A 14,368-nucleotide genomic window follows, 5' to 3' on the forward strand; every position below is an offset into this window, starting at 1 on the left:
TTAATTGAGGCTAAAATCCCAGACCAGCCCAACCACACTGTCCCTTGTAGAGAGAAAATGGGAAACACATAGAGAGGGTGGCTTTTGTGTATGTATGCAGGGAAAGTTCTGTTTCCAAATGACATCAGTGATGTCATTTTAGTTCAGCCACTTAGTGTAATGGTTCTTTTTGGGAGAATCACCAAGGGGCTTAAAAAAGAACCAGTGTGACTCTATATATTCGTACAGTTGTTAAGCTCAAGGGTATACTGAGAGGGATATTGGCCTTGGGCTGTGTGACTTTGGTTGAGTTACTGAATCTCTCTGAACCTAGGTTAGACAATATTTTCTTCAAAGGGCTGGTAGAGTTAGTCACAGAAACTCTTTAGGTTTAAGGTTCATTCCTTCTCCTTCTTTTGAATGGAGAAGGGTCTTAGTGATGATCTAGTCCTACCTCTACAGATGAAGGGGTGTGGTCATGTTGAAGGTTGGCATCTTGACATGAAATCTGATATTCTTTCTAGATGCCACACCCTTGCCTCTTGGTCAGACACAGGCACGTCCTATGTAGCCTCTGCCATTGCCAGGGACCTGGGAGCTCAGCAAAGCTGGACTGAGGCCTCAGAGGCTAGAGGGTTCTGCCTGCAAACTTCTGGTCATAGAACGTAAACATATCTGCACAGCTGGCAGAAGCTGAAATCTTCACAGAGGATGGACTTGCTTTCTTGCTTTCAGGACCCAGAAGAGAGCTGGCTTTGTTTTGTCCATTTGTTTCCAAGGGGAGATAACCTCACTGCAGAATCCACTGCTGCTTCGCTGGGAGCATATGGAAGCAGTGGGTGCCCACTGGGCTGGGGGACCTTCCTGGCACAATTGCCAATCGACCGTCCCTGTGCTTGCCCTTTCTTCAGTCCGTGGATGCCAGGCACTGTGCCAGGCCTCTGTATGTGCTCTCTTCTGTTTTGTACATGTGCCCTGCCACCCACCAGGACTGCCAGTTCTTGGGCAGTTCTCTGATGCTGTTCTAGCAGCTCTTGTTTGCTTGTTTCATCCAACAATGAAAGAACAACAATTTGCTATGCACCAACTTTGCTCTCAGCAGAGAGAACCCAGCAGCTTCTACCTTCATGGTGATTCTATTCTAGAAAGGCAAGAGTAAACACCAAGGCAGGCCAGGTGGATAAAATCTGGGCCAGTAGTAATATTTCATGTAGGAGGGTGGAGAGTGAGACCCGAAGGCAGTGAGGGAACAGGACATGCAAATTAGTCCTCCACCGTAGGAGGAGAGGACAAAGGGAGCGTGGTCCTCTCCTTCCGTGCAAAAGGATAGTGAACTAAAAACTCAACAGTATGTTCAGATGCTTCCAGAGGAGCAGAAAGATCAAGAAGGCTGGAGGGAAATAAACCAGGAGTGGGTTGTCAGGGAAGCAAGGACCGGGCCACTTAGAAATTCTTGAAGATCTGTGTTCAATTTAATTGTAAGGATGCTAAGAACCCACTGGAAGATTCAGGGCAGGAGAGTTGCATCTTCAAATTTACATTTAAAGGATAATTCTGGCTCTTTTGTGGAGAATAGACAGGAGAAGGATAAGAGAGGGGACAGGGAGGTGAATCAGGAGGTAACTTCAGAGAGCTCAGTGCTGTGCAGAGCTCAGAGGGCAATGATGGAGATAGTGGCAATGGGTGGAGTTTTCTTTTTTAATGCATTACTGACAAGATGCATGAGGAAAGTTAAGAAGAAAAATCAAAATAATCCTTAAGTTTGATCTCCTAGTTGAATGAATGGATGAATTATTTTAGACCTGAATGGAAGACGTTGAGAAGAGCTGCTTGAATTGAGAGCAAAGTATCTACTGAGAATCAGCTGCGCAGGTTGCATAGGGAGACCGGCTGGCCCAGAAGTAGGGAAGGTGCAGTCTCAGGAGCAATGGGGGTTAATGAGCCTCTGGGGGGTCTACACTGCTGCTGTAGAAGTCGCCTCAGAGCCAGGAGTGAGGGTAAGTGTGCTCCCACCTGCATGTGCGCATGCGTGTGGGTCTGGGGTGAGAGGGCCTAAGAGGGCAGTGGAGCCAATCAGAAGTTAAGGAAGAGTTACCGCGTGAGGACCATTTGCAAAGTCATGCTGACATTAGTAGCAACTTCTTCACTAAGAACCCGAGTTCCCGCTGAGCCTGGGATCTCGGGTGACTCCAGACACAGAGCCCCTCTCCTCTCTTCTCATCTCTGTAGAAGCCCCAGGCCACCAGGGGTGCGGGGAAGAGGCAGATGGGCCTTCCGAGCTGGAGGATCTCACCATGGTGGAGAGGGCAGGAGGAAGGCAGGGGTCAGAAAACCAGGCTGCAAGCGCTGGCAGAAATCAAGAAAATGACCTTGGTGGTCATTTTCCGTCATGGAGGAAAGCAAGGAAAGAGCAGGAAGCAAGGATTCCTTCCATGCACACCTCTCTAAAATAAGTCAGTGAACACAATAAAATAAGTCAGGGAACCTGGTCCAGGAATGAGTAAGGGATGATGGATGGTTGTCATGCTGAGAGGAAAGGACAGCACGCTCCTGCCACGCACCCGGGGCGGTAAGAGGAGGGGGAGGCAGGAGCCGGTGCCTCCCACCTGAGTCAGGAGCCTCACAGGCTCTGGGAGAAGTCACACGCTGTCCCTGCTCAGGTCCTCCCCGAGACACCCTTGACAAGAGCCGCCTCCCCCGCCTCCCCCGTGCCAAAGCATGGAACTGTACCTCTGTCACACGAGACTCCGCAGTGGGTGAGAGGGAAGTAATTATAATCTGCAAATCCCCATGACATTCCTAACCCCCTGATTTATATTTAATAGCAGCCAAAGCGCCTGCATTAATAGCTATTAGGCTGTTCGCCTGTGCAGGGAGGGCCTTCCTTGCCCTCCTTCGATGCAGCCATAAAGCATAATAAAAATATAAAAAGAAGGTTTTGTGGATTTGAGAGTGATTTCCCATTAAGAGCTTCTTGGAGCATTGTAAACTATCAGATGGCAGCTGGGGAAGTTTGTACAAATCTTCAAATCCCAAAGTGAAATCAAACAGATAAAACTCCAAGTGCAGTAAACCCTCTCCCCTGAGACTTCCAGAAGCTGCCATGGCAGGTGCGGAGCAGGGAACGCAGTCCTTTCATGTCTCTCAGATCCCCGATTTTGCTGTCTGAATATTGACACTTATTTTACCACCTACGCTGTTCTTGATGCTGGCTCCTCCTTCCCCTACTACTGTCCTGTGTCGACTTCAGGCTGTTCCCATCTCTGGCAGGAAGGGATGACCCCGTCCATTGGTTGGTCCCCACCTCCAATGACAGTTCCATCCCATCCATGTGCCACAAGGCCACCAGGGACCGGTTCTCACCCCTGCTCAGTGATAACTCTCCTGACTTCCAAGGTGCAGGATGAGTTTTCCAGGATGTCAGACTCCCCAGGCAGACTTCCTTCAGTCTTCATGGTTTGGCAGCCTCGTGTCTCACTGGTTTCCTGGTCTGCAGAGCATTTCATTTTGCTACATGGCCTTAGGATGCTCAAGTCATCCACTCAAATTCCTTCCTCCCTCGGGTCTCTTTCGAACACCTTTGCCTAAATAAGCAGCTCTCCCACATGATCCCATGTTACTCTGCTCCTGTTACTAAGGCTACACTGATGTCCTTTGACTTATGGTAGGGTGGCCTCCTACTAAGCGCATTGCAAGTTGGAGATATCCAAAGTTGAAAATGGATTTATACACCTGACCTGTCGAACGTCTCAGCTGAGCAGCACAGCCCTCCTAGGGTTGGTTATTTCCCCTGATTGGGGTTGATCAGGAGCTGCAGCTGGTGGCTGCTGCCCAGGACAAGGTCCAAATTCAAAATCTGAAGTGCAGATTGTACTGAATGTGCATTGCTTGTACACCATCCCAAAGTCGGAAAATCATAAGTGGAGCGATCTAAGTGGGGGGCCATTTGTACTTACATGGGTCTCATCCTTGTCTGTACCCAGGTCTCCCCTTTCCTTACACAGTGCCTTGTGCTCCTTGATGTTCTGCTTCACTTTCTGGCCACCATTTCTCAGCTCACGCATCTCTGTGCATAAAACGCAGGTCCTATGTTGACTGCACTGCTCACCCATTAGTCCCACGGCGCCTCTTGTAGGGTCACCACTTCACTCACGGTGGTGTTGGTATACTGCTCCCTCCCACCTGGGATCATGCTGCCTAAGGAGAGGAGCCTCTGAGTGCCGCAGCACAGGGCCTGACACACACTACCAATAAACTCCTTTTAGAGTCCGCGGCATGCAGCCTCACCACCCCAGCTGAAGTCTCAGGGTTTTATTTGTCAGTTAGATGATGGCTGAACGGTGATTCAAAGACTCTCTGCTGCAGTTTTCCTTTTTGTAGAAGGGGGAGAATGTTAATGCCCATTTTAAAGGTTTGCTAAGAACATCAAAGGGCAGGCAAAGGGACTACCTAGTAAGAACTCAGTACACAAGAGAGAGGATGCAGCGTGTTACTGAAGTAAGAGCACTCTGGGCAAGTTCTGCCAGTCTTCCAGTTCTGAGCAGCCTCCAGCCTTCTTTACTGACACCTCTTACACTTAATTTGATCTTCAGTGCTGTCCTTGGAGCATCCCTCTTCTTCTGAGCCTCTGCTCAGTTCTGCAATTTCAGACTCTTGGCCCAAGTGTCCCATTGCCGTGAGCTGCAGTTCTCCACTGCAGCAGCCCCTGAGTCCCTCCTTCCTTGACCTCCTCGCCATGCGTGACAGCCTGGAAGGGCAGGGGGTGGATTGCAGTGCCTAGACAAAGCCCCATAGTTGGGGTATATGTGTGTGTGCTTTGTGTCACCTGGATTGCTGGGCTGGTCTTAGAGGGCAGACAAATACTCTGAAGTTTCCTTTCATGGACCGTCTCTACCAATTTTAGTTGAGTGATTGAGTTAGTTACTTGATATCTCTGGAGCAGGTGCTACCGGTTAGTTCACGGGCACAGAGAACTCAACTAAGGCTAGGAAATCATTTGCTTTGAGTAGAAAAACAACCGAGAAACATCAAGGAAGGAAAACTGTTAAGTAAGAATTTCATTTCGCATTAAGAACCTGAAGGTTGGGAAGCTGCCTGATTGACTTTGTAAACACAAAAGTGAACGCCATGTACCTGGGAAACTGGGAAGTCACAGCCTTGTATCTCATTCTTTCCCGGGTTAAGAGGTCGGGGAGGGAAGTAGCACTCTCCTCCAGCTTTCCACTCACCTCTGCAAACACGAAGGGTGCATCAAACTGGAAGCAGACGTGGCCATGCTTGACGGCCTGCACGGAGGCGGGACCACACCGGTACATGCCTGTGTCACACAGAGGAAGATGACATGAGTTTTTTGGTTTCTAATCCTGCCCACCTGCTGGACAGACACAGCACTGAGTGTGCCACTAAGGAGACCGGTCCTCGGTTTCATCACTGATTTTTCCCAAGTGCTTTCCCTGGAAGGAGAGGACAGATGACCAGTGTTGTTGTCCAGAGGGCTTTGTTAGAAATGCCTACTCACATGGAAACTCGAAGCCAGGGAAAGGACCTGGGCAGCACTATTTCTGCATCTATTCTGCTACCTACAAACACAGACCCGGGTACGTTCGTTCCAAGCTGTGGCTTACCAGGGCTTATTTATCCCTTTTCTAACTAGGACCTGGTATGCTGGGAAAGCTAACATGTCCTTGGAGGTTGTGGTGGTGTCTGTGTTAATCTTTGTCTTTGGACATTGTGGACATATGTTCAATTTAACTATATTCATTGGACTTAAACACACATGATTGCCAATGCCCAAGCCACATTCAGGAAGCCAGCAGGTTCATGTTTACGTTTCTAAGATTCTTTAGATTTTTACCACCTATCCATAGTTGATAAGAGATTGGCTGCCATTCTTCCCTGGAGAGTCTCATGACATACAATCCAGCACGCCAGAAAGTGTTAAACTTTCTTCCTTGAAGCCAAGTATTAGAATACAGTTCCATTATGAATATGTACTGTTTCTGCATAAATGTCTATGTATACACATTATTATCTCATATCAACACTGGAGGAACTAGACATAAATAAACAATGCCCTCAGTTCACTAATTTTTTTGTATTATCCTATTAAAGAGAAATGGGGGCTTAGGGACTTGTAAAAATACAGGGTCAGACATGGCTGCCAATGCTTTGTAGAGTTGGCAAGTTAGGAGACTAACCCCCACACATCCAAGTTTTGAAAGAAATCAAAGGACATGAAAAGAAACCAGGTTCTGGAAGAACAAAAATTTAAAGACTGATTTATAATTATTTGTCAAGTTCTTTATTTTCCTTCCCACTTTATATCTTATCATTGTGGACCATGGAGGGCTGAGCTATATTTTACAGCCTAGGAAAAATGCTTACATAGTTATTTTTTTCTCTTGTCTTCAAAACTGCTTATCAAAGCAAGAGTAGATGAATTATATATGTGAAGTTTTATATTCTTTTTCTAAAAGTTGTAAAATCATCAGGGTAAAGCTGACTATTGAAATGAAACTGAACCTGATTGACAGGTAGTTCATACGGTACACCTGCCCAGACTGCACATACCCCAAAGGCCTACATAAAAGGGAAATAAATGTCATCAGTGAAATGTTTCCCATAGGATGAGGCAGCTTTACCGTCGCTGTTTTCCTGGGGGGTGCTGTCCACAGCTTGCCAGCCTCCAAATCCAACAGGAAGATCAGGCCTGGTCATCCATGCTTCGTTCCAGCAGTGGTAGTTCCTTAGAAAACACAACCCCAAAGAGTTTAAGCTTCCCATCAGGTTTAGTTAGTGCTTCAAGAAATCCAAAAGTGACCCTGTCATCTGCCAGCTTCACATAACTAGAATGTGTTGAGAGCGGTGGCGGAGGATGGGAGAGCAGTCACTGAGATCAGGAACGGACTAAGTTAAATCTGGGGACTCCTGGAGATAGCCTGGGACCCCAGCTGGAGTTTGCTGGGCAGATCTGCTCTTGTTGACCCCCCATGAAGGCACTCCCAGGGCTGGCTGTTGCTCTTCCTCTGCTAAGACCAGCTTCAAGGTCACCCAGAGATATTTCAATCAGTGTGTTTAACAGTTTTGATCTCAACCATTTTCTTCTGCCTAACAGAGCGGTTCTTACTATATGCTCTAGGGGAAGGGAATAAATGCTGAAAATGAAACATTTATCTTTGAATTTCTTTTATATAGCTTCAATTTATAAAAAGCATATTCCTTTGTAGCAATTAATAAGCAATACATACTTGTATTTATGGTCTTAGGTCATTGCCATAGAAACTGTAACATCAGCTCCGGATGGTAATTCTCTACCACTTGTGGCAATTTCCATCTGGTGCTCAACAGGAAGAACAGGTTGTCAGGGTGAGAGTCTCTACCCTTTATCAAAGGTGGGCAACCCAGGAGGTAAGGGCCAGGCAAAATTCCTCAGAACTTTGCATATGACCCTTGAAGCAAGAACATGGAATAAAATGTCATCATGAATTGTATTATTATGTCCTTGGAAAGACCTGAAATTATATGATCGCACAGAATCAAACGAGAGCACATTAACCCCTGGGCACTACGGAAAATGTTCATATCGTAATAACGATTTAATGATGGCGAGAGGGAGTTACAGCCGTCTTTGTTTATGGCACTGATGAATTTCAGATCCAACAACCACCATTCTGTCCCTAAATGTCCTTGCACATGTTCCCATCTCTCCTGGGAGTGTAGCTCATTTCTTTCTTTCTTTTCTATTTCTTCTTTTTTTTTTTTTTTTTTTTTTTGGTACCAGGAATTGAATCCAAGGGCGCTGAAGTCACTGAGCCACATCCCCAGCCCTTTTTAGTTTTTATTTAGGACAGGGTCTCCCTAAGTTGCCGAGAGCCTCGCTAAGTTGCCGATGCTGGATTTGAACCTGCGATCCTCCTGCCTCAGCCTCCCAGGCTGCTGGAATTACAGGTGTGCATCAGCAGCCCCGGTAAGTGCAGCTGCTTTCTGATCGACTCAATGAAGAGACACTAGTGTAACCATGTACCCGCTATACCCAGCTTGCGAGGGGCTGGAGAGTTGGGAATGATCAGGACTCAGGTTCCGGCCCATAAAGAATGGAGGAATGGAAACAAGTACGCCATCTGGGGAAGCACACTGTAGGTCTGCAGGAGACGTCCAGGAGGGTATCCTGGTACGTAGAAGAAGGCTGGGGGAGACGAGTGCCCAAGAGGGGTGACTCAAATTTAAAAAGATAATCATTGAAGTGTCACGTGCTGAGATAAAAGCTCGTTTGGGGTGCCATGGGTCTCAGTGGGGAACAGTCTCGGGGCCTAAGGGAAGACCTCCCCAAAGTGAGAGTTGCACCAAGTCCCAGAAAATAAAGGGGAATGTAGCAACCTGGTACAGGGAGTGGAACAAAGTTGTGAAAGCATGAAATTGCCACCTGGGTGCATTTGGGGAACGGTGTGCTGGCAGATGGAGCATGCTGTGTGACAGGAGAAGAGGGACCCTAGGGGAGGGTGGGCAGGCAGTCCATGCAGCCAATACACCCAACATTCCCATGTGCCAGGTGTGGCTCCAAAACCTTTGTGTGATCAACACATCCAATGGTTCCTGCACCCTATGAGTTCCATTATAATTATCCCCAGTTTACAAGGGAAGAAGTTGAAGCACAGAGAAGTTAAGAACCTTGTCTTAGATCACACAGCAAGTTCATAGTAGAGCTCCAGGTTCTATGCTCTTAACCTCTGAGCTATCCAACAGGTGAGGATAAGATTGTGAGATACTTTCATGTCAAGTTAATAGTTGTGCTTTATATTTTGGTATTAAGAAGTCATTGGAATAATTCAAGAAGGAGAGTGAAGTTTGCAAATCTGTGCTTATGGAAGATGGACAGAGAAGTCAGAGTGGAGACCAAGGTGACTCCTTCCACCCAAGGCCCTCCCACCCTGAAACGCTGCAGTGGTCTGCCATCGACCAGGAAAGCTTTTGTTACAGGACAGCTGTCACCATGGAGAGGGAGGACAGCCATCGGGAAGGCCTGCAGTGGAGGAGGGACCTGGATGAGCTGAGGAAGACTTGCGTGTCTCCAGGGAGTGTGATGGCTTTGTCCCCAAGGGTCTGAATAAAGAAGGAAGAGCAGAAGGTTTCTGCTGGGAGTAATGGGCAGGGTGGGGGGTGGTGGCCAGCTCAGTTTTGGAAACACTGAACTTGGTGTGCCTGTGGGAAATCCAGGAGATGAGACCCAAGAGGGTCTTCTGCACCTACTAGGCGACACTGGCTTTAACAAGGAGTAAGTCACTCGGGGTCCTTATGGGTGGTAAAAGGTGTGGCTAAAGCCAGTCAGGGAGGGAGGGAGCAAGAGGCAGTGCAGATTCTTCCCTGAAGAGATCTAAGCTGTGAAGAGAAGGAGGACAGACAGGTGAGGGAAGGTGCAAAAGGACGTTTTGATTATTTAAATTAGGAAAGAACCGGTAGTGGGCAGTGGGAATAAAGAGGCTCAAATGTCAAGGGTGCCAGAGGATGAGGCCAGGGGCATCCCCCCAACAGGTGTGGGAAGCAAGGTGGGGTCCGTTGGGCAGGAGAGAGGTGCAGGTGAGCAGGGACAGGGTGGAGGTCTCTAAGCAGGAGCAGGAGGCTGGTTGCCACCTGAGCACACTCTGTCTCTGCTCCGAAGCTGGAGGGAAGTTTGCATGTTAAATAACGCCTGTGCTAGCCTCCCTCCAGAACGGCAAAGGTTGCCCCGTCCCGCAGAGGGAGCCAGAGGAAAACAGCAGTCAGACATCTGCACTCCCTGTGGACTCCGCCCTGCTTCCTCTGCGGTCCTCGTGTGCGAACGCCCAGGCTTTCTCTGCTACCCCATCACTTTAGATTAATAGGCTCCAGAGTGTCCTTATTTAAATTCAAATCTCCTTGGCAAGGAGAGCCTGAAACAAGATAAATATGCTTTGCACTTCAGATCTCAGGTAAAGACTTTTCATTGAAGATAATATTTCTTTTCAAATGACCAGAACTGGAGAAAGATTTTTTCCTCTTTGCTCACTATGACATCTCATTAGTTACATGAGAATTCCCTTCCAGTTTCAGTTACGACTGAGAACTTATCTCTGTGTGGAGGATCAGAGAGTTTTATACTAGGATCAGGCACTTGCAGGCACTGGGTGAGGTGGAATAGAAGAGGCAGCTTCCGGTGGGGCTGGGCTGCATCCACAGGTGGCAAGCCAGAGGCTCAGCTCCCAGGCTGGCCACCAGCAGAGCTGCTGCTGCATCTCGCACTGTGCAGTATTCTCTGCTCCGGGAGGGCTGGGGGAAATGCCACCGGGATTTACTTCTGGCAGACATAACTTTGAGTGCACAGGCTGGTCTATATCCCAAGTTCTCCCATGAAAGGAGCCATCATTTACAGACATTTAAACTTTGGTTTTGTTTGTTTTAAAACATTTACATGATTTATAGAGACCCTTTGTGGAAAGGGAAAAATTATCCCTTGTTATCAGATATTGATCATTTTTGATGCAAATGTGTGAACATGTTTCTGAGGAATTAAGCTTCCGTATAATGTCAGTTCCCTTTGACCTGCTAAATTTTAATGCTAAATTCTTTAGCATTAAAAAAATTAATTGACTAATAAATATAATAAATAATAAAAAGTTTAATATATTTGTGGGACACTGATATATTTGATACACACACTCTTTGGAAGGATTACATCAAGCTAATTAACATATCTAGCACCTCACTATTTTTTGTGGTAAGAATATTTGAATATACTCTCATAGCAATTTTGAAATATATAATTTGTTTTTACTAACTATAATCACCATGTTGTGCAATAGACCTAAAAAACTTATTTCTCCTGTATAGATATTTCTTAATTTCATTTACTCCAGGTTAGGAAATATGGGCTGGTTTCTGAACACCTCCTTTTCTAGATCAATAGTAGTCTTTCGGTTTTCATCTTGCCATTTCTATCATGCATTGCAGAGGGCATGAATCCACTTTTGAGGCTGGTTTGTCTTAGTTACACCCTCATTCATCCTCAGCACTGGTGATGGACCTTCCCAAAGGAGATGCTAAATAGAGTCATCCCCCTAACCCACAGGGGACACATTCCAAGACCACAGTGGATGCCTCAAATCACAGATAGTACCAAATTCTATCTATAGACTATGTATTTTGTTAAACACACAATGATAAGGTTTAATTTATAAATTAGGAACTGTTAACCATAACAATGAATAGTAGAATAGAACAATTATAAAGATACACTGTAATTAAATGTGTGGTAAGGAATGTGGTCATTGCTTTCTCTTCACCCCTTGTACAAGGGGTTACTTGAACACAAGCACTATGATACCACCGCAGTTGATATGTTAGCCCAAGGTGACTACTAAGTGGCGACCAGGCAGGTAGCATATACAATACGGATACGCTGGACAAAGGGATGGTTTGTGTCTGGGGTGAGATGAAGCAGGATGGTGTGAGATTTCATACTTACGATTTAAAAATCATGCAATTTCAATTATGTAATTTGGCAAGCAATTTAAAAGCACAAATTGTTTGTTTCTGGAATTTTCCATGTAATATTTTCAGACCCTGGTTGACCTCAGGTAACCGAACGTGAAAGCACAGGAAAAGAAAGCACCGTGGAGTGAAGCACAGTCAGCGGGATGACTGTGTGGGTTCAAGGACCTGCGAGGACACTCCTCGCAAGACAGATGTCACCAAACCTTTGTTTTCTTGATTTTAAGATTCAAAGTTTCATGTTTTCTTAGAGCCTTCATTTGAAACCTGAATTTCTATTCTCAAGTCAAACATGCCATGTCGCTTTACTGTTAAAAAATTATAAGCCTCCATACTGAGCTAGCTTTCTTATCATTTCTTTTGAATTAGAAGAAATTAAGATGAAAATAAAAGTCTCATTTCATTGAGTGCTGTCTGATTAAAATGAAAACTTTTTTATGGGGGGAATGATAGAGGTGACAAGTGAAGACATATCTGCTTTTTGTTACTTCCTGTATGTTTTGTGCAGTGACAGCTAGTAATTTTAAAAACTCTTTCCAAGGATGCCAATAAATCAGCAGTATTGGTACAAAGGACCCAGAGAACTTTCACTTCCCTGGAAAAACAGCACCATGCCCAGCTAGGGGACTCCACACGGGGCGTCCCAGCATTGTGTCAGTTTATCTTTTGATTTGATAAACCCAGTTGCTTTGAATTTTCACATAGGAATCCATCACACAAATGCAAAGACAAGTCCCTGAAAGTGTTTATCCTAGCATAATTCATAAGAAGGAAGAACTGGGAACCACCTGATTGTCTACTACGTGATTAAGCATTTTGAAACCTAAACTAGAATGCTGTTTGCCCATCACATGCAGATCTGTATCTATTAGCCAGGAAAGATGGCCATGGCGTAATTATTTATCAAAATCACATCACAGAAAACCATGTACACTGTGTCCCTTATATGCATAGACGTGTGAAAGGTGAAGCTTAAGTGACTCCTATTACCCTTGTGTGACTCCCTTGAGAGCAAGCAAACTCTATGAATAGGATGGAGGATCACTCCTCTGATTGCTTCCTTACATGCCATGTAGGATTTTAAATTAAGGTTGCTGATCTGTTGAGTCTGAGTTACTTAAAAGGGAGATTATCAGGGTGAGCCTTGCCTAAGTAGATGATCCCTTAAAATCTGGTTCTTCAGGTCAAAGACAGAGAGGTCAGGGATGGAAATAGCAAAGACACTCCCCTACTGAATGGAAGAAGGTGAAAACTTCCACAGGTTCTGCAGCTGCAAAGAACTGACTTTGGCAAGAATCCAAATGAGGTTGGGAGAGGACGCTGAGCATCGGACAGGACAGTAGTCAGTCCCAGAGAACACTTTAATTACACTATGGCCCCGAACAAAAGACCCATCCAACCTGTATCCAAACCTCTGACCCACAGAAACTGATAAGAATCTGTGTTGATTTAAGCTGCTAAATTGGAGGCACTTTGCTATGTAGCACAAACATGCATGTAGCCTACAAAGAGACACATAAAAGAATATTTAACAAAATATTACAAATGTTCAGAGTAGTTAGAAAGTAGATGATTCTTACTTTTTATTGCAATGTTTGAAAACTGTATAATAAACATGTATTATGATCCCCTCAAAACATTAAGAGGACTACTTTTTTTTTTTTTTTTTTTTTTTGTGGTGCTGGGGATTGAACCCAGGGCCATGTGCGTGTGAGGCAAGCACTCTACCGACCTAGCTATCTCCCCAGTCCAAGAAGGCTACTTTTATCAGAAGAAGAGAAGCACAGTTTAAAGTCTTCTCTGGTCCTGACAGTGGCTGGGTCCCATTCCCAGGTTCAGGAGCCCACGTGACAGAGGAGAGCTGGATGGGAACAGCAGCTAAGACCAGCACAGGCTTCAGGGCTTCTGTGCTACGTGTTCAAAGCAAGGAGTCCTTTCTGCCTCTAACTTGGCTCACTGCTTAAACACTCCACAGGGACATCTCATTTACAATCTGTCCAGAAAGGTTTCAGAGAAAAAGAGTCCTTAAAAAGAAAGAAAGCGATGCAGGCTTGTAATTTTGTTGGTGTAGCTTTCTAAGGGCTCAAGGGAGAGCACAAATCAGAGGGGGAAATCCCTGCAGGAGACATCTTGGACCCACGTCAAGTGCAAACCAAGTCTTTGAAAGCTTTAATTGCAAAAATGGTAGGGGCGAGAAGACAGGCACTTGGATATCTCGCAAATTATTTGCGTATTGGGGCGGATGGACTGCCTCTCTGGTTCTGCCGAGAAACTCCTAATACAGGAAAGCATATTGGTAACAAGGACTTCACACCTTGGGATTGTGAAACTCTGGCCATCCCAGTGGCAGTGGGGAAGAAATGGGGTGAGAGCTGGTGGAAGAAAGTGGGAACCGTGAGGTGGATCCACAGTCAAGATGCCACTGCAAAACGGACATGAAACCAGAGGTGGAGGAAAAACTTCTCAGGAAATAAAATGAAGCAGGATGACAGAAAGGAATTAGTAAGAGAAGAGAGGCATTCTGATTGGAGTGAGATGAAATCTTAGTTTTCATTTGCATTTCTCTACTTGCTAGAGACATTGAACATATTTTCATATATTTGTTGATTGATTGTATATCTTCTGTTGCTGGTGGGAATGCGGAAGGGTGCAGACCACTCTGAAAAAGCAGTATGAAGACTCCTGAGAAAACTTGGAATGGACCCACCATTTGACTCAGCTATCCCACTCCTTGGTTTATACCCAAAGGACTTAAAATCAGCACACTACAGTAAAGCAGCCACATCAATATTTATAGTCACTCAATTCACAATAGATAGATTGTGGAACCAACCTAGATGCCCTTCAATTTATGAATGGATAAAGAAACTGTGGATTTTACACACAT

The 14,368-nt window shown here is 45.5% G+C and overlaps 1 protein-coding gene across 2 annotated transcripts in view; it reads right to left on the reverse strand.

The window, feature by feature from the left end:
* Positions 1-14,368, reverse strand: part of F13A1 (coagulation factor XIII A chain) — a 167,871-nt gene that overhangs the window by 37,960 nt on the left and 115,543 nt on the right. For both annotated transcript variants that reach the window (XM_079147894.1, XM_079147895.1), the window contains exons 9-10: positions 6,621-6,724; positions 5,208-5,296 (exon numbers count right to left, since the gene is read on the reverse strand). In XM_079147894.1, the coding sequence (XP_079004020.1) occupies positions 5,208-5,296; positions 6,621-6,724 (193 nt within the window). The remainder of the gene's footprint in view (positions 1-5,207; positions 5,297-6,620; positions 6,725-14,368) is intronic.

This window comes from Sciurus vulgaris (genome assembly GCF_902686455.1).
Source record: "Sciurus vulgaris genome assembly, chromosome: 7".
Taxonomy (NCBI): Eukaryota; Metazoa; Chordata; class Mammalia; order Rodentia; family Sciuridae; genus Sciurus; species Sciurus vulgaris.